The sequence below is a fragment of the Brassica napus genome, chromosome A2 (assembly GCF_020379485.1).
Source record: "Brassica napus cultivar Da-Ae chromosome A2, Da-Ae, whole genome shotgun sequence".
NCBI classification, from domain to species: Eukaryota; Viridiplantae; Streptophyta; class Magnoliopsida; order Brassicales; family Brassicaceae; genus Brassica; species Brassica napus.
The window spans coordinates 8033209-8054549 of record NC_063435.1 but is presented as its reverse complement, the minus strand read 5'-3'; the positions used below and the strand labels follow the sequence as shown (position 1 = coordinate 8054549).

The following is a 21341-nucleotide window of genomic DNA, read 5'->3' as shown; positions in this document are numbered from 1 at the left end:
TATAAGAACATAATGACATTTATATTATTAAAAGAGAAGTACCCATTAAAAAATACTCCTAAATTTTTTAAGTTAATTACACTTTCATGCCACTGAGAATTAAATTAAATTTCCTATTTTAATGCTTGTCTTTTTCAGTTAGATTAATTTGTTTTTCTTATTCAAATATAAACTTAACATCATTAAATTAACTTACATATTTTAATGTTTGTCTTTTTCAGTTAAATTAATGAGTTTTCCTTAATCAAATTTAAACTTAATGTCATTAAATGAACCTAAAAATACATCATATTTAACATAGCTTATTATGGACGAGTACGACCCAATAATGAACTTGAATTTTATTTTTACGAAAACGTGAATCACTTGACGTATGTAATATTTAAAATATATTAACTACAATATAACAAATGCATATAACATTCTTATACTTTAGTTTGAAATGATCATGCTCAAGTTTTATATAGTCAACTTACATCTTGCATCAATCGATGTACAATATTCAAATCACCTATAGTTTTTGTTTTATTTATAAGATGTATCAACCAACCAATCATCATATTGATTTTCTAAGCTTTATAAAAAACAAATCAATAAATACAAACTCAAAATGTCGTATCTTTAATGTATTTATCAAATATAGAAACTGTAACCATAATTACACTAATTATAAGAATAGATTTGATTACAACCAATTGATATATTACTTCGGTAATTGATTTGCTTGCAGAAGAGGAAACAATAAATTTAAAATTTGTAAGCCTATAAAGATATAGAGATTCCAATCAATTTCTTATATTTGCGTATGATTTTCGCATAATAAGCTTTAAATTGAACATTGAAAAAGATAGAGAGATTTTTTTAATCTTTTACCGACACAGAACTTAAACAAAATGAAGAGTTAAATGTAATTTTTTTGTTACACTTCCCGGAAAAAATGGTTACAACATAGAATTTCATAATATGACCTTTTAACATATTAATGTTATGGACATTTAATAATTATCTTGACGAAAAACAGAGACTATAAATAATTTATTATTAAAAAAATTATGAAATTATTTACAATTTGATGACTAATTCATCGCCATTTTTTATATGTTAAATTTTTTGTAGAAGTTTTAAAATCATTGTATTTTCTTTAAACATGTATAACTAATTTAAATTTTTTATGCCATACTAAGTCATAATATAATATTTCTTCATATTTTACATTAATAACCATTATTTTTATATATCGTCTACAATTCTATAATTACGTCTGTTTGTTCTTTTTTTTATATATGATATCGAATATTCGTCATAAATAGATGGTTTAAGATGCCAAAAAATTATTTATTTGGTGAATATAATACATCAAATATTACACATATATCATTTAGTTAAATAAATAACCAAAAACCAAAAATTCATACCGGCGCTAGCGCGCGGGTCAGGGTCTAGTAGTCTATTATTAATAGTAGCTAGACTTTGATTCACACGACCGTGAAGGTAAGAATTTTCTATTTTTAATTTTTATCTGTACAAAATGATGTATTTGTACTATTTGGTTGTTTTACATTAACTAAATCATGATTAAAATAATATCATTCTTGAAGATGATATTTGGTTGTATTTCTAGTTTCCAAGTTGGCTCAATGATATCATTCTTGAAGATGCTTCCAATTCTCCATCTACATACCCAAGATGAGACTGCAATAGTCTCTCTTAAGGAAGTATGAATACATGGTTTCTACACATTTCGCCTTTTATAGGGTATTTGTCTTTCAAGCATCTATTGGTGTATTCTTTTATCTGTCTTTCTCTTTTGTACTTCCTTTACTCCGACAATTATGTTGGAGACCAAACATTTGAAGTTATTTCAATGACAAAAAAAAATAAACTAACTTTGATAAGTTCTAGACAACATCTTGCGTAAAACCACACTATATACAAAATTCTAGGAAACAAACTTTCACAAAACTAACTTCGACAAGTTTTATGGAATATTTTTCGTAAAAATTTAAATTTAACATACCTTTACGAAAAAAATTCCGTAAAGCCAATGAAACCATTTTAAGAAACAGCTTTTGTAAAGTTAAAATTTAACAAAGTTCTACGAAAAACTTTCAGAGACTAAACAAGATCATACAAAACGATCACAAGGTGAGCTACTAAGGGAGAGGACCTAGCATATTGCTGTTGATATTTTTATGACACTTCAACATTGTAGCAGCTTTATACTTTGTAGATGTAATTTCTGAATTTCACTATTATGGGCGTGAAGTTGACGCAAAACGTGTTGTCCAGTAGTGATTCTCTTTCTATGTAACACGAGGTTCCCATCTTGTTTAAATTTCTGCTCCTACCACTTGTTGCCGAGGATGTATGCTCTACATATCCCATTTTAAACCTTGTAGTTGGAGGAATTAACAAAGTATTACCATTGTCTTGCCTGTTTCCTTGGCGATTCAAGTCAAGATCCTTGCTTCTGATCACTTTTTGCGTACCTTTTCATACTTCGGTTCTATGACTTCAGCTTACCCATTAGGAAGATTGATTTTCTTTGCGTCTCTCACAAGCTGTTCCGGGTCTAAAATTGCCAACACTGATACATATTCTTGTAGAACTTAATTTTCTGGATCACATTCAACTTCCTTCACAAAGCATCAAATCCATGTATCCACTACCATACTAGTAATTACAAGTCCAAACTGATGCTTCATCACAGCTCGAATGTTTGTTAACTCAGTACCTCTAACCCTTTCATAAACCTTCCATATGTTTGGCTCAGCATTATCGGCATGTTTTGACAGTTAGGATTGAGTAGCTTCCCAATCAAACTTCATACGTGCCTCATAAATGCACTTAAACTTCATACATAAAGTTTATCATCTTCACTGAAGCTTTGCTTCAACTCACATGGTATTAAAGCCCTGGATCTTTACATTCCACATTCCATTTTGTAAGAGACAGTTTGGAACCATCCTCAGTGGTCAAGGACTTCTCGGCTTTGTTACAGGGTCTTCTCCACCACCTGTTTTGGTTCTAAACATTCCGAGTATTCGGAGTTGAGTCTATTTTAGGGTTTTTTTTTAGTTTACGTTTGTTAGGATGGGCCTCAGTCCAAGCCAATTTTGAAAACATATAAGTGTGCTATAAAAAAACCCAAAAACACACACACAAAAAATATATTAATGCAAACAAAAGTAAAAAAATAAAAAATCTTACAAAAAAAATATCAAGAGTAAACAAAAGCTGATAAATTATGGACAATCTCTCAGCACTAGATTAAAAAAAAATCGTTGATTTAAATTACTGAATTTCGTTGATTCATTTTTTACCAAATACACTCGCGAATTCTTGAAGAAAAAACAAATATTCCAATTGTAAAATAATGGGAATATACCTTTAAGATAAGATGTAACATCCAAGGGAAAAAAAGCAAAGCTGAATAACATCAACCGCCCAATGAGCCTAGACTACCAGTAATAGGCAAATTTCTTTGTTTCATCTTTTCTCTGTGTCCACCACATTACCTAAACTGAGTCAGTGCCCACTCGACGAGCATACATAACACACACATATTCGGATTAAAAGTGGATTTTTAGTCTTTTGAGATTAACGGATGTAAAAGTAGATTCTGAGTGGTTCTTGATCGATCGGGTCGTAGTCGTAGAACCCATAAAAGCAGTGACAAAGTCTAGTTAATATCTAAGAAAAAGATGTCAAGCCCTCTACCATAGCGATACATTTTATGGATGATTAAATTCTATCATTTGTGGTAAAATTCTAAACAATTTCTTAATTATATATATTGAGTTGTACATTTTTTCATAAACTACTAATATAAGAACTCTAGAAAATGAAAAGAAATAAGAAGTATAAGAACAAGTAGTTTTTTGGGAGCATACTTAACACTGTCTTTCTAAAAGTTTCTACTATAAACCTACATGGTATTAAAAAAAAGAAATGCTTCTTCAATGGATGTTTTCCCAATATAGAACCTTTATAATAAAGACTGCGCCACTAATACATAAAAGATGGGAAGAAGAGTTCTAAAAGTGATTCGCATTAGATTCGACCCAAACAAACGACTGGTTTTCCTTCGATACAAAAGCAATGGCGTAAGTATTTATAATATTTTCATTTAAAATAATTATTTTTTATCCTGGATGCATATTGTTTCTCTACTCTTGATATCATCATGTATGATGAAACTTTTGTTGTCCAGTCGTGCTCTGAGCGTGAAACTAAAAAGTGGTTTTTTTTCTTTTGCTAAAATAATGGTGTTTTGTTTTGTTAGTTGCCAAATATTACCTTCTATCATATCCCTTTTGGTGGCAGTAATTATGTATACTTTGTCTACGTACGATAGTTGTTTATTTGGTTATATATGTGTGATGTCATCGTTTGTTTATGTAGTTTGATAAGTGTATAGATAGCATTTATAAGATGTAATTCCAATTAAAATTGCTGAAATTGATGAATGCCCAAATGTTGTAAAATGGGATAGGATCATGTTCATGTCATTCGTTTCTAAGGTTAGGTTTTTTAATGCATTTTATAAATGTATAGGCTGAACACAATTTTTTTTGACAAAGAGGCTGTACAAATTTATGAATCTATATTATACCGAACTGAATTAAAAATGAAAGCAACATTTGTTGGCTAGCTATATTCTGGACTTGTTCATATATACACACAGCAACCCGTAATACACGAAAGCAACACAATTTGACTTGTTCATATCTGACTTAAGTTTAAATTATGTAAGCGTCATTTCGGTTAAATTCGTGTTTATAAGTTAAAACTGCACGCATACAGTGCTCTAGCTAGCTAATATGCACGTAATGAGTTGCGTAAAAATATGCTGTAAACTATTGACTATTTGACATGGATATATATACATACACTGAAACGATAGTAGCCTAAATTTACTTATGGTTCGATATAATCGTATTAAAATTATAATAACACATTGCCTATTTTATTAACATATGTATATGGTCGGATGCATGTTCATTGTCAAACACATTACCATTGATTTGATTACAACGGGTACATTTTCTGTTAAAGCAAACAACCAATTTGTCAAATAATCACATATAATAATAAATTATATATGATATATATGTGTGTGTGTGTGTGTGTGTCTATATGTTATAATACTGTGTGTTTAACCATACGTATTACATACAAATGTCCGAACTAGTTGATGTTATTTAGAAACAAATAAATAGTAATATGAATAAAAAAACATTAATTTATATTTTTGATGTGTGATATAAATATCACTTGGTTGACCAATCGACTACCATCAAGCAAATTTTACTCAACAAATTAACAAGTGTTAAAATGGTTGGGATTTAAAGAAATTTAATACCATGAGAGGCCACTTCTACGTGGTGGGGCTATTAATTCGAAATCGGTAGCATATTTTGAGTTTCCCAAAAAGAGTATGAACCGTTTACGGTCACGGCCCCACGGGTCATCTCTCCGGCTACGCTTCTCCGCATATTTTTTCACTAGAGCGACCACTAATTTTCATAACTTAAATAACTCTTATATTTGCCGAAAAAATTATCTTTTTTAGATTGATCAACAGACTTTGACCCAAAAAAAAGATTGATCAACAGACAGACTATAACTGTTTATGAAACTCAACTTTTGTAGTCTGTATCATCTTGAAAGCAAAACAGATTACCGATTCATTAGTTAAAATTGCATGTACTTTTCATAGAAATTTATTTTTTATTAGTTATTCTATTTTGGTGGCTTTCCATATAACATATTATGGAGTAATATAATAGCATTTTGATCTACAAAAAGTTGATAATTTCGTTCTTGACATAATTAAAAGGGAAAACAATTTACCTTTTCGCATAATTGAGACAATTTAGCTTGACATCAAATCTTTGCAATAGAAATGAATTTTGAGTTTTTAATTATATATAGTTGGAAACCCTAAGAACTGAATAATTATATACGAAGAAAATGATTAGAGTTTATAGCTTTAAGTGTGTACTTAAGGCCAAATTAAAGCATTAACGTCTTAGATTAAATAGAGTGACAATGGCTAAAGTCTTTTCCAAAAGGCAAAGTTGACTAGCATTTGTCCCTTAATCTCCTTCTGGCGTATGTATGAGGAGACCAATCATAAATAGTTAATCATACAATCTACAGAATATAATACTAGTTCATAAAATATACTTAGAACCGTAATAAATATGATACATCATTAGGAAAATAAAAGATGCTCAAGTATACATTATCGGCTGTTTATAAAAGTAATTGTTGTAGATTATACTTCTATAACAATAATGTGGGCGCTCCATTATATATCAGTTGTAAATTTGCAGGTATAGACATATGAGGACATGAGCGCTGGATCGTGAGAGTACATAACATGTGATGACGTCTAGAAACCGCTAATCATATAAATCTGACATTAACTATAATTTAAGTTGGTTGAGATTCAGATTCTATATTTCAATTATAAGAGCACTATTTACTTTATACTTATATTTGTATGGAATATAGTGTATTAATTCAACAATGCGATTAATAATCAACAGAGGGACTTCAATACGTCATTGTACTAATAATTCATCAACATTAAGCTACTAATTGTTGAAAGATCTTCTTTTAATTGGGAACCGGTAATTAGATCTATTCACTATCCGAAAAGTAATCTTTTTTTTTTGGAAAAGATCCGATTTTAATATACAGGTCGGATAAATAGTGGAAGATATTCTTTAAATGTATCATGTATATTTTAATTTCAAAATATTTACTAAACCTGACTATACGGTCACTTCAAAATGTACTTTGTTTTATCTATATATACTATTAAAGCATAATCCATCTTAGAATTATGCCTTTAGTTTTTTTTTCTAATTTACAATCCCATGCCATTTTTATATTTATGAATAACAATATTAATTATTTTAAAAATATTTATGGATACTATCTAACTATTTATCCATAATCATTCCATATAAATATTTCATATCTTTTTGTGTGACCCATATCATTTATATTTCGGTTTTGTTGGACTATATTATAACTTTAATAATGAAAGTTATAAATATACGTTGGAAAATAAAGATTTTTTATAAAAACAATTTTTTTTTATGAAATTGAAACTTGCACACTGTGACATATAGTCAACTTAAGATTTCTAAGAAAATGAATCTCAAATTAATACTAAATTATTATATTTTAAACACTGTAAAAACTGAACAAACTAGTTTCATCTAAAATTTTAAATTCAACTGATACTTTAAACCGAATTACTTCTTGGATTCACAGTTTATTGGATCAATTGTAGTTGATCCATAAACAAAATAATAGTAAAATGTTTACATATAAATATAAATAAAACACAACATATACTAGAAAATACAATATAAAATATAAATACACGTTTTATTTATAAAATAAAATTAAATGTGAGATTTATGTTTTCACATTCAGTTTTTAATTAAGTAACTTTTATAACAAAACAGTAATCATTATAAAAAATAAGATAATAAATAATTAAAATGATTATTTAAAGTTAATTTTGAAAATACATCCAACTAATTTTAGTTCTTTATATCACAATTTTTTTTTGGTGGCATAATATCAGATCCTGGGTTGATAACGGTTTTTCGATATTTTAACAAAATTTTAGTTATTAGTTTTTTATTATATCAAAACATGTTTATATACGAGTCACCGGGTTCATCGTTGAAACCGCATGTTTAAAATAGATATGAAAATATTGATTTGATCTAATTTAAATAATTTAGTTAAAAATAATGAACACTTTAAGTCCTGGTTTAAAGATAGATAGAGATTACAATATAAATAAATATAAATAATCAAAACAATTAAAATACAATTACATAAATATAAGTTTTCTATTTATGTGTTCATAGAAATATAAATTATGCATATTGAAAGATAAAAATATATAAAACATGTAAATTTTATATGTGTACTTAATATTTTTTTGACAAATAAAAAGGTTCCGCGCTTTTAAAACGCGGATCAAAATCTACATTACTTATTAAATTAGTGACTATAGATCATCTGATATTTTAGTCACTATAAATGATATAAAATTATTTTTATGACCATCGTCAAAATATTTTTTTTTTTATATTTATAATAAAACTAAATAAAAATATATTTATAAATGTTATTTGGATGGAGTTTAGAAAGATAAAAACATATTTATATGTCAAAGATGGTTTTAGAGCTTGATTGGTTTCCCCGCTACCACCCGCAAACGCAGCTTTTGCGGTTGGTAGCGGTTGACAGCGTTTCGAAACAATCATACAAATCGCTATAAATCGCTTCAAACCGCTCCGAACCTCTTAAATTCAAAAGCTGGTTCCAGCTAGCGTTTGCGGTTGCGGGCGGTTGCGGGAGGATAATTTTTTTTTTTTTTTTTAAAAAACCATATAAATACAAAAAAAAAAATATTCAATAAATTTTTAAAAATGAAATTATAAAAATACTAAAATATATCTATGATATTTTAATTAATATTACAAATTTTTAAAATAAAAATATTTTCTATAATTTTAAAAATTTTAAACTATAACTTTGAAAATATAATTTATATATTTATTATAATATTATGATTTTTGATATTTTTATAATTATATAAAATGTAAATATTGTTAATTTATTATTTAACCGCTGCTGTATCTAGTAGTTAACCAGTCATAAGTATTCCGCAAACGCACCAATTTCTAACCGCAGAACCAGTCGTACAAATCTCTTAAAACCGCTAGAAACCGCAACCACCCGCATCCGCAAACGCCCGCAACCGCAACCGCAACCGCTGCGTTTGAACCAGTCAGGCCCTTAGTGCACAGAAAATCTAACATGGAATATCATGGAAATCATGAATATCCGATATAGTATATTACTTTTACATGCAAAATGTGAAACTTGGATTTGGCAATAGAGTGAATGAAACTCTGCAGTTTCAGTTGGTATTTGCATAAGACTATTCTCTACTGATAAAAATAGTGCGTAGGTGTCTATAGAAAGACCAGCTTTTACCGTGCATTTGAATAATTTTTAACAATGAAATAATTTATTCTCTAGTCACAATCCAACATATCACAAAAACAAAGAATACAATGATGGATAAATTTACACGAAGTGCTCCTCAACTATCATCTATGGTTTATGTTAATACCGTTCCACCGGTTTGAATACTTTCGTCGGTGTCTAGTTTGAAGTAGTGTAGTTTATTGTTAGAAAAAAATGTAAGTCCTTCTTTTAATTTATGGTATCATCAATATTATACAGTTTTTCTTATAAAAAAACTCAACTATCATCTAAAAAAGTCGTATCAGTCATTGCATTAAAAACATTATTTGCAGTTGAAAATTAGAACAGTTTACGTCTACATCTACACTACATAAAGTGTCCACATCTACATTGCAAATTGCATATGCAATAATAAATAATACCCCTTGAATTGTACAAGGAAGTTCAATCCTTTTTTTAATTGGTTATTGGTCCCCATAGCTTTCCAACTTCAGGATTATTTCTCTTCTCAAAATTTCTTCTAATGTTTCTTTTTCTTTTTATCTTGATCTCATTCTTTAAAAAAAATTATCAGTATACCAGTTCAATTTTTCTTCTCTCTATTCTCTCTTGATTATTTCAACTAAGCTAAATTGATATGTTTAGAGATCAAAACAATATGACCAGTGAATGGCCTCAACTTTCTTATAAATTATTATTAGTCCTTTTAAAAATTTGATATGGAATCTTATCATCGTAACACACAGAACATGCTGGTCGACTGAGAAGTCGGTTCTAGACTAAGAGCATGTCCAATCTAACACCATTTATTTTTTTCGAAATGGAGTAAAAAGAAATATAAAGTAAAAAGTACTTCAATTCTATTTTATTGTTAATTCTACAATGGGATTTACTTTATAAATAGAATAATCTATTTTTGTTTGTTCATGTGACATTTTGATTTTTGGTATATGCGGAGAGGTTTAAGAAAATTGATTTGGCTACCTATGTCATCAAAGTGCATTTACTTTTTTCGTTATATAACCGTTTAGAATTTCAGGATTAAGCGTGATTAAGCTGAAGTTGTGAAAGGATGAGTGACCTATGGGAAATTGATTCCCGAGTGAGGTCGAAGCACGAGAAAAGACCATGTGATGATTGCAGGGTAAGTAAATAATGATTTCGAGCCTTCGAAAAAATTAACGCACTGTCCGTCCAACGGGATGAGGTCCATGGGCCGAGTGAGCGTGTGTGGGTGGCCCATAGAACTGGGAATTTTAATCAATTCCCGCGGGCCCCGTCCCGTTTGATCCGTGGGTGCTGGTCGAACAATTTGAAAATTTGCAATGGCGGGTGCGGATGCAGGTCAAGATTATTTTAAGCAGAGCGGGTGCGGATCAGTCGAATTTGAGTCGCGGGTACTCGCTAACCTGCAACTTTTTTTAAAAAAGATTTTTTTAAAAAAAAACGTTTTTTATAAAAATATATAAAATCTCGTATATATTTATATAATTTTAGTTATAAATATATAATTTTAATATAATTTTTAAGAAAATAATAACTTTTAACTATATAATAATTATTTTTAATATAATTAATATTACCTGCGGGTTTGACGGGTTACCCGCAGATTTTTGCGGGGCGGGTGCGGGTAAAAAAATTTTTGTTTGCGGGTTACGCGGGTTGATTTTTTGAATGAAAAAATTGATTCAATCCGCAGCGGGGCGGGGCGGGGCGGGTTGACCCGCAAAGCCAGCACTAGTGGCCCATTAGCTGTGGGCGGTCGGGACGTTACAGACTACAGTTTGTTATTCCATTATGGAATGAGAAATGAAGTAGGATTGAAGTATTTTTACTCTATATTCCTTTCTACTCAATTTTGAAGGAAAAAAGAAGTTTTACATTAGACTATTTTCAATGGTTTATTTTTTTATTCTAAAATATAGTAGTATTTTATAATAGAATTGAGTTATACTTTAATGGTACTCTATTTTAGAATGAAAAATAAAATAATGAATACAAAATAAAAATTTATTCTATTTATAGAGTAAACCTGTTTTTTATTTTATGATAAAGTGAAGAATAGAATATAATTGAATCTTTTTTTTTTTTTGGAACACAATTGAATTTTTTATTTAAATTTTATTTTATAGTGAGAAATATAGTGGAGTTGGAGATGCCATTAGAGATACATGGGAAATGGAGTAAAGTGATACACGGTTTCAATCAATCTTTTTCATTTGTTTGTAATGTGGTAGTTAAACGTAAAGGAAATAACATAAGGAAGCCAATAACCCGAAGTAGCTTAAAGATTTTTTTTAATCTACGAACCGTATTAATCAGCGACTCTAAGATTCATCCCTTTATCAAGTTGGAATTTTAATAGACCAAATTTTGTTAGTGAGAACTAATCATATCGTTGACTTTTGATTCACGTTGGTTCGATATTAAACAACCTATCAACTTTTTTTTTGTGAGAACGTAAAATCGACTCTAGCTGTTGGTGAAAATTAACATACATTGCAAAAAGACCGCAAAGGTATTCTATTCAACTTTTAAACACAAAAGATGTGAAAGAAGAATATTCTATTTGGTTGGTAAGGTGTGAAAAATTAGACGTACGGTCAAAAATCAAAGCATATACTTTACTTTCCAATTCTTCTCAGAAAAAGAAGTAATTAATAGAATTAAGTCACATGCATTCTTTTTTTGAAACTTAAGTCACATGCATATTGAATACACTAAAAGAATTCTTGTTAAACTTTCCATGGAAAAGTTTAGAATATAAAACAACAAAACAAAAATTTATTGATATAATGTAAAGAATTTTTTTTTATTTTACTTTAGTTTTGCATTTTTATCCTAAGAAACAGGCAGACAATAAACATGCTACGTAAGTTTTATTATTATTTTGTTTCCACTAACTTTTCTTGTGGTTATGGGTCAAAGAATTATGGCTATCACGGGCCTTGAAATGGAGTGCTTAAAATGGCCATTGTGGTTGTTGTGGTGGTACAACTATTAATCTGGTTCTTTTTAGAAAAAATTCTTAAGAACATAAAACATTATAGTAACATATCTGCCTAGCCTTTCTCATTTTAAACTTTATTTTTAAGATATATTTTTTAAAAATTTATTTGGTAACTAGAGATTAAGTACTTGAAAATAATAAATATTTAAGAATATATTTAATCAGTATTTTTTGATGAAAATGCGAAAATATAAAAATATTACTATAAAAATATAAATTATTTTAAATATAAATAATAATAATAAATTTATATGGAAAAGGTTATAAACAAAAGTTAAGGTTTCATGGATGTCCTAGTCGGTGGTTTTGATGGTTGTACTCCGGGCCAGCCTTGTTGCGAAGTCATTTTAGTAAAACATTAAAGTCGGAGAAATTTAGCTATTACTTGGTTTTCTCATTGGTTACTGTTTAGAGTTGAACATATATTTTTCTTATTATTTACGGGATTATAGTAGGAGATATTCTGCGCTATTCAAATTGATGATGATACACAATTAAATTTAGAAAATTTACTTCTCAGATTATATTTAAGAAAAAGAGATGGATATCTTTTTTGCAATTTGATTTCTTTTTAATATATATATATATATGGTTTTCTAATACAAAATTGTTTTAAAATTAGTATTAATGATATTACTTGAGGCTGATTACATATATATAATGTAGTATCAGAGTTTTTTTTTACTAATTTTGAAGGCATGTAAAAGACTAAAATATTCTATCATTCGAAGCTGTTTACAATAGCTAAAAAAAATTTAACACTGAAATTCATCCAAAATTAAAAATGAAAAATATAATAATTTTAAGATTTTTTCAATTAAATATCAATACTATATTGTGTTTATGTTAGATTTCGTATATGAACGTAAATCTTTATTGGAAAAGCTCTACAATTTAAATTATTAATAAATGGTCAAGGTTGATCTCTAACATAAACCTCCAAAAACATTTTTTTTTACCATTTGAACAGGATTGGTTTGTAGGTGATTTACTAAAAAATATAATAATTATTTTTTAAAAAAAATTGAAAATCTATATCTATGTAATTTATTTTAAAAAAAATTGAGACCATAAACTAATATTTTATATAACTTTGCCCAGAACCCCTGCATTTGAACTCTGTGCCACAAGACGGATTATTGGTTTCCTCGATAATTCTTAATATCATATAATCTACATGTAAAAATAACAAAAAATAATAATAATAACAAACTAAACAATATATGTATATATTATATAATATTTTTAACATAAATAATAATATATATATTCAACAAGAACGGAGTGTGCTTATCAAAGATCGAATCTTTTTGTTTCTTTTCTGATATTTGATTGATTATTTTATAATAACAGAGTGCGGCTCGCACCTTAAGACTGGCACGAGTTAGCAACAACTTTGAGGAAGCAGTTACTTTGGTTTGTGGACTGAGAGTGGACCGGACGCGTCCTCTAGCCGTACAATAGCCTTCCTACTTGCAATTAACCGGCTGCCGGTTTAAACCGGTTCTTCTCCTTTTGATTGGGACAATATGCACATGTTTTACTTTTATACTACTCTTTCGTTGTTAATAATCTTGCACGAATGGATTAAAATGGCGGTGTTGTTGTAATTAGCTAGTTGTAATCGAATCATCAAACGACGGTTTTCTTTCATTTCTGTCAATTTTCATTTTAACAATTGTTCAACTGAAAAAATAATTTGGTTGAAAGCTTTGGTTAATTTCATGTTTCAGGTTGGACCATTGGATCACAAAATTTCAAACTGTTTACCATAGCTTTACTAAGAATATATGGTTCCTTTCGCATAACTAGATTTCTGATGAGTCATTTTAAATAATATAATATTTAACAAAAAATTAAAGTATAATGTAAGAGATGATGAAAATGATAACGTCAAAGCTTTATTGTTGGTGTTTTCAAAGCTTTTATTGTTGGTGTTTCAGGTTGGATCACAAACTTTCAAACTGTTTACCACAGCTTTACTAAGAATATATGGTTCATTTCGCCAATGCATTTTCCATTCAGCAAATTATGAGTTTGAAGAGTCTTATAAATAGAAATAAAACAGTATTTTTTGGTTACTTTCATTTTTGGTGTTTTGGAGTACATTAGTTTTTTGTCCAATTTATTTTGCGTATTTTTCTTTGTAAATATATGATCTACCTTTTAATTTTTTGAACGATGATATTACGTCTATTATATGCTAATCATATTTATCGTGTTTCATCCATTTGATATTTTTATTTTCAGCGTCTTCTGCTCTTATATTCTTACGTCTGTAATAAGCTAATTAGTAAATTATACGTCTATTATATTTTGATTTTCATCCATTTGATATTATATATTTATCATTCGGACTTTTTAAGTCTGTTTTTTTCCACAAACGATACTTACAAAACATTTTTGGTCCAAAATCGGTGAAAAAACGGTTTTTTATTTTTTCTCGCCTATTTGGCCAACTTCCTTGTAAGACAAAAGTATGAACGGTTACTTTATCATGCTAAAGTTATTATTACCCTAGAATACCTACTCAGCTACTCTTACAAGAAAATCAACGCATACATAACTTCTCATAAATTATCCACCTACTTGAATATCAAATGTACAATATACAGTAATCAGAGAATAAGTCAGTAATGAATTATTTTGATTCTTCTAAAAAGTCAACAATCAAATTTAAGGACGACACGAAAACAATAACCACCATTAAACTATATAACTTCAATTTAATACATTGGTTAGATAAAAAGAAATCGCGTTATTATATTTTATGGTTTTAATTTAAAAATAATATTTGGAAAACAGAGGCTCTGCTCTCTCTCCCTATCTCTGTAGTATGTACCCTCGTTGCTCTCTATAAGTACTCCCACAACCACGAACTCCAAAACATCATCTCATAAACCAAAAACCACATTATCCAAGATTTGAGTATATTTCATTACAACCTTCTTGTCATTTTCTCTGTAACCATGAGTCTTCTGACCGATCTCGTTAACCTTGACCTCTCAGACAACACTGAGAAAATCATCGCTGAATACATATGGTTCGTCTTCCTCCTTCGTTCTTGCCTCTTTCTTACACATTCTTGTTCTTTCCTTATCCAGATAGATAGAAGATATTATTTTGTAATTACATATTTACATCTTCTACCACAAAAAAAGAGTTATGTGTTTTGTCTTTTCTTATTTTGGTTTTTTTTTTTTGAAAAAAAACAGGGTTGGTGGTTCAGGAATGGATATGAGAAGCAAAGCCAGGGTATATGTTTTTCACTTTAACTCGACGAAAAATAAAACAAATTGTCGGAAAATTGACCCACACGGAGAAAGATTAGGAGTTTGATTATACTGCGTTACTGATTCTCTGTTTTGTTTACCTGCAGACTCTCCCTGGACCTGTGACCGATCCATCAAAGCTCCCAAAATGGAATTATGATGGTTCAAGCACTGGTCAAGCTCCTGGTGAAGACAGTGAAGTGATCTTATAGTAAGGCCTCTTCTCAAATTTTTATCACTATTTCAAACTCATCTTTTAATTTTATTTTTTGCTTAATAACCTTCCTTTTTATTTGTGTTCCTTAGCCCTCAAGCGATTTTCAAAGATCCGTTCCGTAGAGGCAACAACATTCTTGTGAGTTGTTAAACTTCGGTTTTCTTGCGCATGTTCTGTTTTGGCAGTTAATAATAACGTTTTTTTATCGGTTTGGTTAGGTCATGTGTGATACTTACACCCCTGCGGGTGAACCAATCCCTACGAACAAGAGACATGCTGCAGCTCAGATCTTTAGCAACCCTGATGTTGTTGCTGAAGTGCCATGGTTAACCCAAATTCCCCTGTTCCCGTTTTCGTTATATATTTTTTTGGTTTCTTGCGGTCTGATTTAGCTCTGCATACTAGGTATGGAATCGAACAAGAATACACTCTGTTGCAGAAAGATGTGAATTGGCCTGTCGGATGGCCCATTGGTGGATTCCCCGGCCCTCAGGGACCATACTACTGCAGTGTTGGAGCTGACAAATCTTTTGGAAGAGACATTGTTGATGCTCACTACAAGGCTTGTTTGTATGCTGGAATTAACATCAGTGGAATCAATGGAGAAGTCATGCCTGGTCAGGTATAACTTCAAGATCCAACAGAATTAAATCTTTTTTGCATAATGTAGTAATGACCAAATAATTTTTTTTTTGTTGAGACAGTGGGAGTTCCAGGTCGGACCATCGGTTGGTATCTCAGCTGCTGATGAAGTGTGGATTGCTCGTTTTATTTTGGAGGTATCACCCACTCTCAATTGTTGTTGCTCTCTTAATGGAATATAAAATTGAGTACAATTTTTTGGTGGTTTTAAAAAACAGAGGATCACAGAGATTGCTGGTGTGGTTGTATCTTTTGACCCGAAACCAATTCCGGGTGACTGGAACGGAGCTGGTGCTCACACCAATTACAGGTAAAAGGATCATGTAACTTAAGCTTGTTATATAATTTGTTCTTTTGGAAAAAAAAAATCTGAAATATGGTAAATAATTTTTTCAGTACTAAATCGATGAGGGAGGAAGGAGGATACGAGATAATCAAGAAGGCTATTGATAAGCTCGGACTGAGACACAAGGAGCACATTTCTGCTTACGGTGAAGGCAACGAGCGTCGTCTCACCGGACACCATGAAACTGCTGATATCAACACTTTCAAATGGGTAAACATTTAAATTTTTTAAAGAGTTGATAACATTTTTGTGTACTGAACTTTGTGTTATTATTTTTTTTTGAATCTTTGTTAAAAGGGTGTTGCAAACCGTGGAGCATCAATCCGTGTAGGACGTGACACGGAGAAGGAAGGGAAAGGATACTTTGAGGATAGGAGGCCAGCTTCCAACATGGACCCTTACACTGTAACTTCCATGATTGCAGAGACTACACTTCTTTGGAATCCTTGAAGAAATATGACAATAATATAACTTGAATCTGGTTTCAAGTTTGTGTTTCTACAGTTTATTAAGCAATTACCGGGTTGATACTGCCGGAGTTTGTGGTTTGAGGCCTTTCTTTTAATCTCTTTGTGTTTTGGGGTTTGTGATTGGAGCAAAAACCCTGATTTGCTCTGTTTCTTTGACCTTTTATTTGAACCCTTTGTATTTGAATTAATAAGACGATCTGAAAAGGCCTTTTCATGTTTCTATCTGAGACTGCTCAACAAGTTCACAAATAACAAAACTCTTTGGTAGGCCGAGAACCTGTAAGCTAGACGGGTGACGGGTCCATCTATAAATATATTGGTACACACATAAATGTATTGTAGGCACCGTATAAAATACAATCATAGATCATATTCAATCCAGAGAAACATACCTTTCTTGAACAATAGATGGAACGTAACTTATTAGAAATTGGGCATTTGAAATGTTTGTAATGCGAGTATCAAGTCCTCAATCAAACTTGAATTGGCATGATGTTGCTGGTTGCACCTCCAAGAAAATGACAACTCGATCACCTTATCCTTTGGTCATGCGATGAGAGTCCCAAGATTGTGCAGTCTTTAAGCAACAAGAATTTCTCAAGATCAATCTTGTTCTGTGATCCATCGAACGTTGTCCACTTGAAACTTTTATTTGTTTATGTCAGTTTGCCTCCATGATTAGGAACCATACAAAACCGGTATTTTTATGAAAAGTTATTTTCATAACTCCTGATTTTTGGTTTGAACAAATGTGTTTCTTCGTTGAAAATATATGTAAATTTTTCATATTATTTCTTGGTTGTTATATATATGAGACAATACAAAGAAGAGATAATCAAAACAAAAACAACAGTTAAGGACTGTTATTAGAATTCTATAGAAAATTCAAGAGATAGTATTGAGATGAAGACTTGAAGAGAAGTTAACATGATCTCTGCATGTTTAACATTTATTCTCCTAAGAAATGAAGATCTCTTGCATGTTCATCATTTAAATTATTCAAGCAAGAGCATGCAAGTGTTGTCGCATTTATTGATAAATCGTGAATTGTCTATATAAAGGCCGTGACTTCTCTCTTGTAATATATAGAAATACACTCAATATAAATAAAATAGACAAGTTCTCTCATCTATTTAGTGCTCTCTCTTCTCTCTTTGTGTTTAATCAATGTTCACAATGTAAAGTGCTTGAGGATCATGCTTTAGAACCTGCCTTGTGGCAGCCTAATACTTGTCTAGATATTCACTAAATTCTTTATTTTTTCTTCTTAACTCAAGATTACTGATTCTTAGTCCCCTTAATCTTTGGTACACAAACTCTATGTGTTGTGTTACTTCTTAAGGACTAGTCTCAAACTAGAGTGTTTATCTCCGATTTACTCTGTAGTATTTTAGGTTGTATGGTAGGGTAATTGTGTAGATTCAACTACAAGTTGGTTGTATCTTCTCTTGTTAAGAACGAGTTCTCTCTTGTGGGTGAAGGAGATTCAGTCACAAGTTGATTGTATTCTTTCTTCCTATGAGTCAATCCTCATAAATTCTTACATGGTATGAGAGCTTTGTTGCTACTCTTTAAACTTATGCTTCAGCGATGTGTTGATATCTTTGGTTTGGTATCTTGGATTTTCTTATGGTTCGTGTATGTATCTCGCATTGGTGCGGCATTGTACTGCAGTATGCAGTCCTTTTACTGTTTTATGCAGTTATACCTTTGTGGTATTCAAGTCCTTTTGTGTTCAGCTATGGCAGCTTGATGGATTAATGTCTTACATTTCCATTCATCCCGTAGATCGGGTTTTATCAGACGTCTATTATCCAAGTTCTTTTTTTATGGAGCTTGTTTCCCCCACAGTTTCATCAACTACTTTATGTGGTTTTGGTGCAGGGAGTTCAATGTTAGAGATTAGAGATACTTCAAATACTGAAGTTCTAATCAAAGGCTCTTTAGCCATGTTAAGGATTGTTAATTGCGCACTTGCTGCTGTTTCAATCTCGGGATGCATATCACTGTCTGTGGTCTTTAATTCCCAAGGCTTCGTCTCACTTTTCAGCTCGATGGTCGTTGAGTTTAGAGGACTTCTTTACGTCATCGGTTGTTTAAGCGTGGTGTTTGCCCCTATCTTTATTTGTTGTATTTGCTTCCTTGTAATAGTTGTTTCTTTGGCCATGATGGCTATGTTATCATGTTCTGTGAACATTTTATCCATTCTTTGAGAGTAAGATTCTATAAGATTGAGGTTTGTCCAAAAAAAAAGTATTGAGATGAAGACTTGAAGAGAAGTTAACATGATCTCTGCATGTTTAACAATTATTCTCCTATGAAATTAAGATCTCTTGCATGTTCATCATTTAAATTATTCATGCAAGAGTATGCAAGTGTTGTCGCATTTATTGATGAATCGTGTATTGTCTATATAAAGGTTGTGACTTCTCTCTTGTAATATATAGAAATACACTGAATATAAATAAAATAGACAAGTTCTCTCATCTATTTAGTGCTCTCTCTTCTCTCTTTGTGTTTAATCAATGTTCACAATGTAAAGTGCTTGAGGATCATGCTTTAGAGGCTGCCTTGTGGCAGCCTAATACTTGTCTAGATATTCACTAAATTCTTTATTTTTTCTTCTTAACTCTAGATTACTGATTCTTAGTCCCCTTAATCTTTGGTACACAAAGTCTATGTCTTGTGTTACTTCTTAATTAAGGACTAGTCTCAAACTAGAGTGTTTATCTCCTTCGTATAACCGATTTACTCTGTAGTATTTTAGGTTGTATGGTAGGGTAATTGTGTAGATTCAACTATAAGTTGGTTGTATCTTCTCTTGTTAAGAACGAGTTCTCTCTTGTGGGTGAAGGAGATTCAGTCACAAGTTTTTTGTATTCTTTCTTGCTATGAGTCAATCCTCATAAATTCTTACATGGTATGAGAGCTTTGTTGCTATTCTTTGGGAAAACTCGTTCTATCTGTTTTTGAATCAATTTTTTTCTCTCTTTTGTTGTGTTTGCTTGGTCTGTATTTTTTGTACCTTGGGATCAAGCGTGGGGGAGGGAAGAGAATTAGACCAAGCAGTTTTGTTGATGAAGCATCACTTTGGACAGTGGATGATCTGTGTTGTTCCATTGGTTTCGATTGTGTCTCAGCCTACACCAAATCTCTTTTAGTTTGTGGGTGCAGTTGGCTGCTAAATGCTTTTTCTTAATTCAAGAAAACAGAGCATATATCTGTCCATTGGAACTCTTGAGTAAATTCATTCATTCTTGATTTTCTTCCGCTTAATCTCCGGTTCTCTTATTCTAGTTACATTTCTATGGTTTCTTATTCTCTGGTTATGTGTTTGATGCATTCACACGAGCAGGGGGGTCTGTTGATGATCTGATTCAAACCTTAAAGGCTTCAAAGAAAGAAATAAAAGGCGCAGCTCATTGCTTGGAAGTTCAAGTGTTACCACCAAGTTTCAGAGACCACAAGACAAGCCCAACCTAGTTTAACCCGACTGACTTGGACATGGCAGACCATAGTGGTTGACCGGAAGAAGCAGACCCCAAGGTGGCTATTGTGGAAGTTCGAGTGGAGAGGCAAGCTGGTGGGAAGCTTTGGATCAGCCCAATGCATGTTTTTTTTGGTGCTAAGTTGTTGGAATTCAAGTCTGGATGTGCACAAGATGACAAGATCCGTGCTGCACAAGATTTCAGGAGTTCAAAACGTGGCTTCATACCATGACAAGAAAGCAATCTCAAAATGGCTCAATCCGTATCTCGTTCAAAGCCTTCTTCTTCGAAACAAAAACGCTGAACTCTAAAACTCTATCCAATTTTTTACCTTAGTTTAAATGATATTCTTATATTTCTCTTTTTGCTATCGCAATGTCCCATGTTGTTTTTTCTTAAACCCCACGACATTTACTTTACAAAATTTTTCTTTAAATCTCTTGAAGAAGGTTTAAAGGGGAGGAGTCATGCATGAACATTCTCAAGAGAAACACAAGCCAAAGCAAAGAATTCCATTATTAGAGAAATCAAGTCAAGAAGAACTAAGAAATTGAAACTCTTGGAGAACGAGCCGGTTCTCATGTTTATATACCAAGGTATTGCTACTTCATGCACCGTGGAAGCTATACTATTTTTCCTCATCATGGTTTTGTCTCATGTGGTTTTACATGATGAGATTTTTTTTAATGAGGCAGTCTTTCGCGTGTGGCAAGCTTGACCTTTGGTCCTTTCAGTTCCCGACGGTCAAGCTTGGGGGAGGGAAATAGAGAGGATAAAGGAAAGGAGAGGTAGAAGCCGATGTCTCTGGACAAGGCTGATCATCTCCATGAAAAAGAAGAATAGAGAGAGAGTCAAGGCCG

General features: G+C 31.2%; 1 protein-coding gene across 1 annotated transcript; it reads left to right on the top strand.

Annotated features, from left to right (window-relative positions):
• The first annotated feature begins 14759 nt into the window (after nt 1-14759).
• LOC111197712 (glutamine synthetase cytosolic isozyme 1-2) lies at nt 14760-17213 on the top strand. The gene is made up of 10 exons (XM_048754902.1): nt 14760-15089; nt 15262-15301; nt 15426-15529; nt 15625-15673; nt 15754-15860; nt 15941-16157; nt 16240-16314; nt 16396-16487; nt 16574-16733; nt 16821-17213. The coding sequence occupies exons 1-10, from the start codon at nt 15016-15018 to the stop codon at nt 16971-16973; spliced, it is 1071 nt and encodes a 356-aa protein (XP_048610859.1). The 5' UTR covers nt 14760-15015; the 3' UTR covers nt 16974-17213.
• Nucleotides 17214-21341: the final 4128 nt, after the last annotated feature.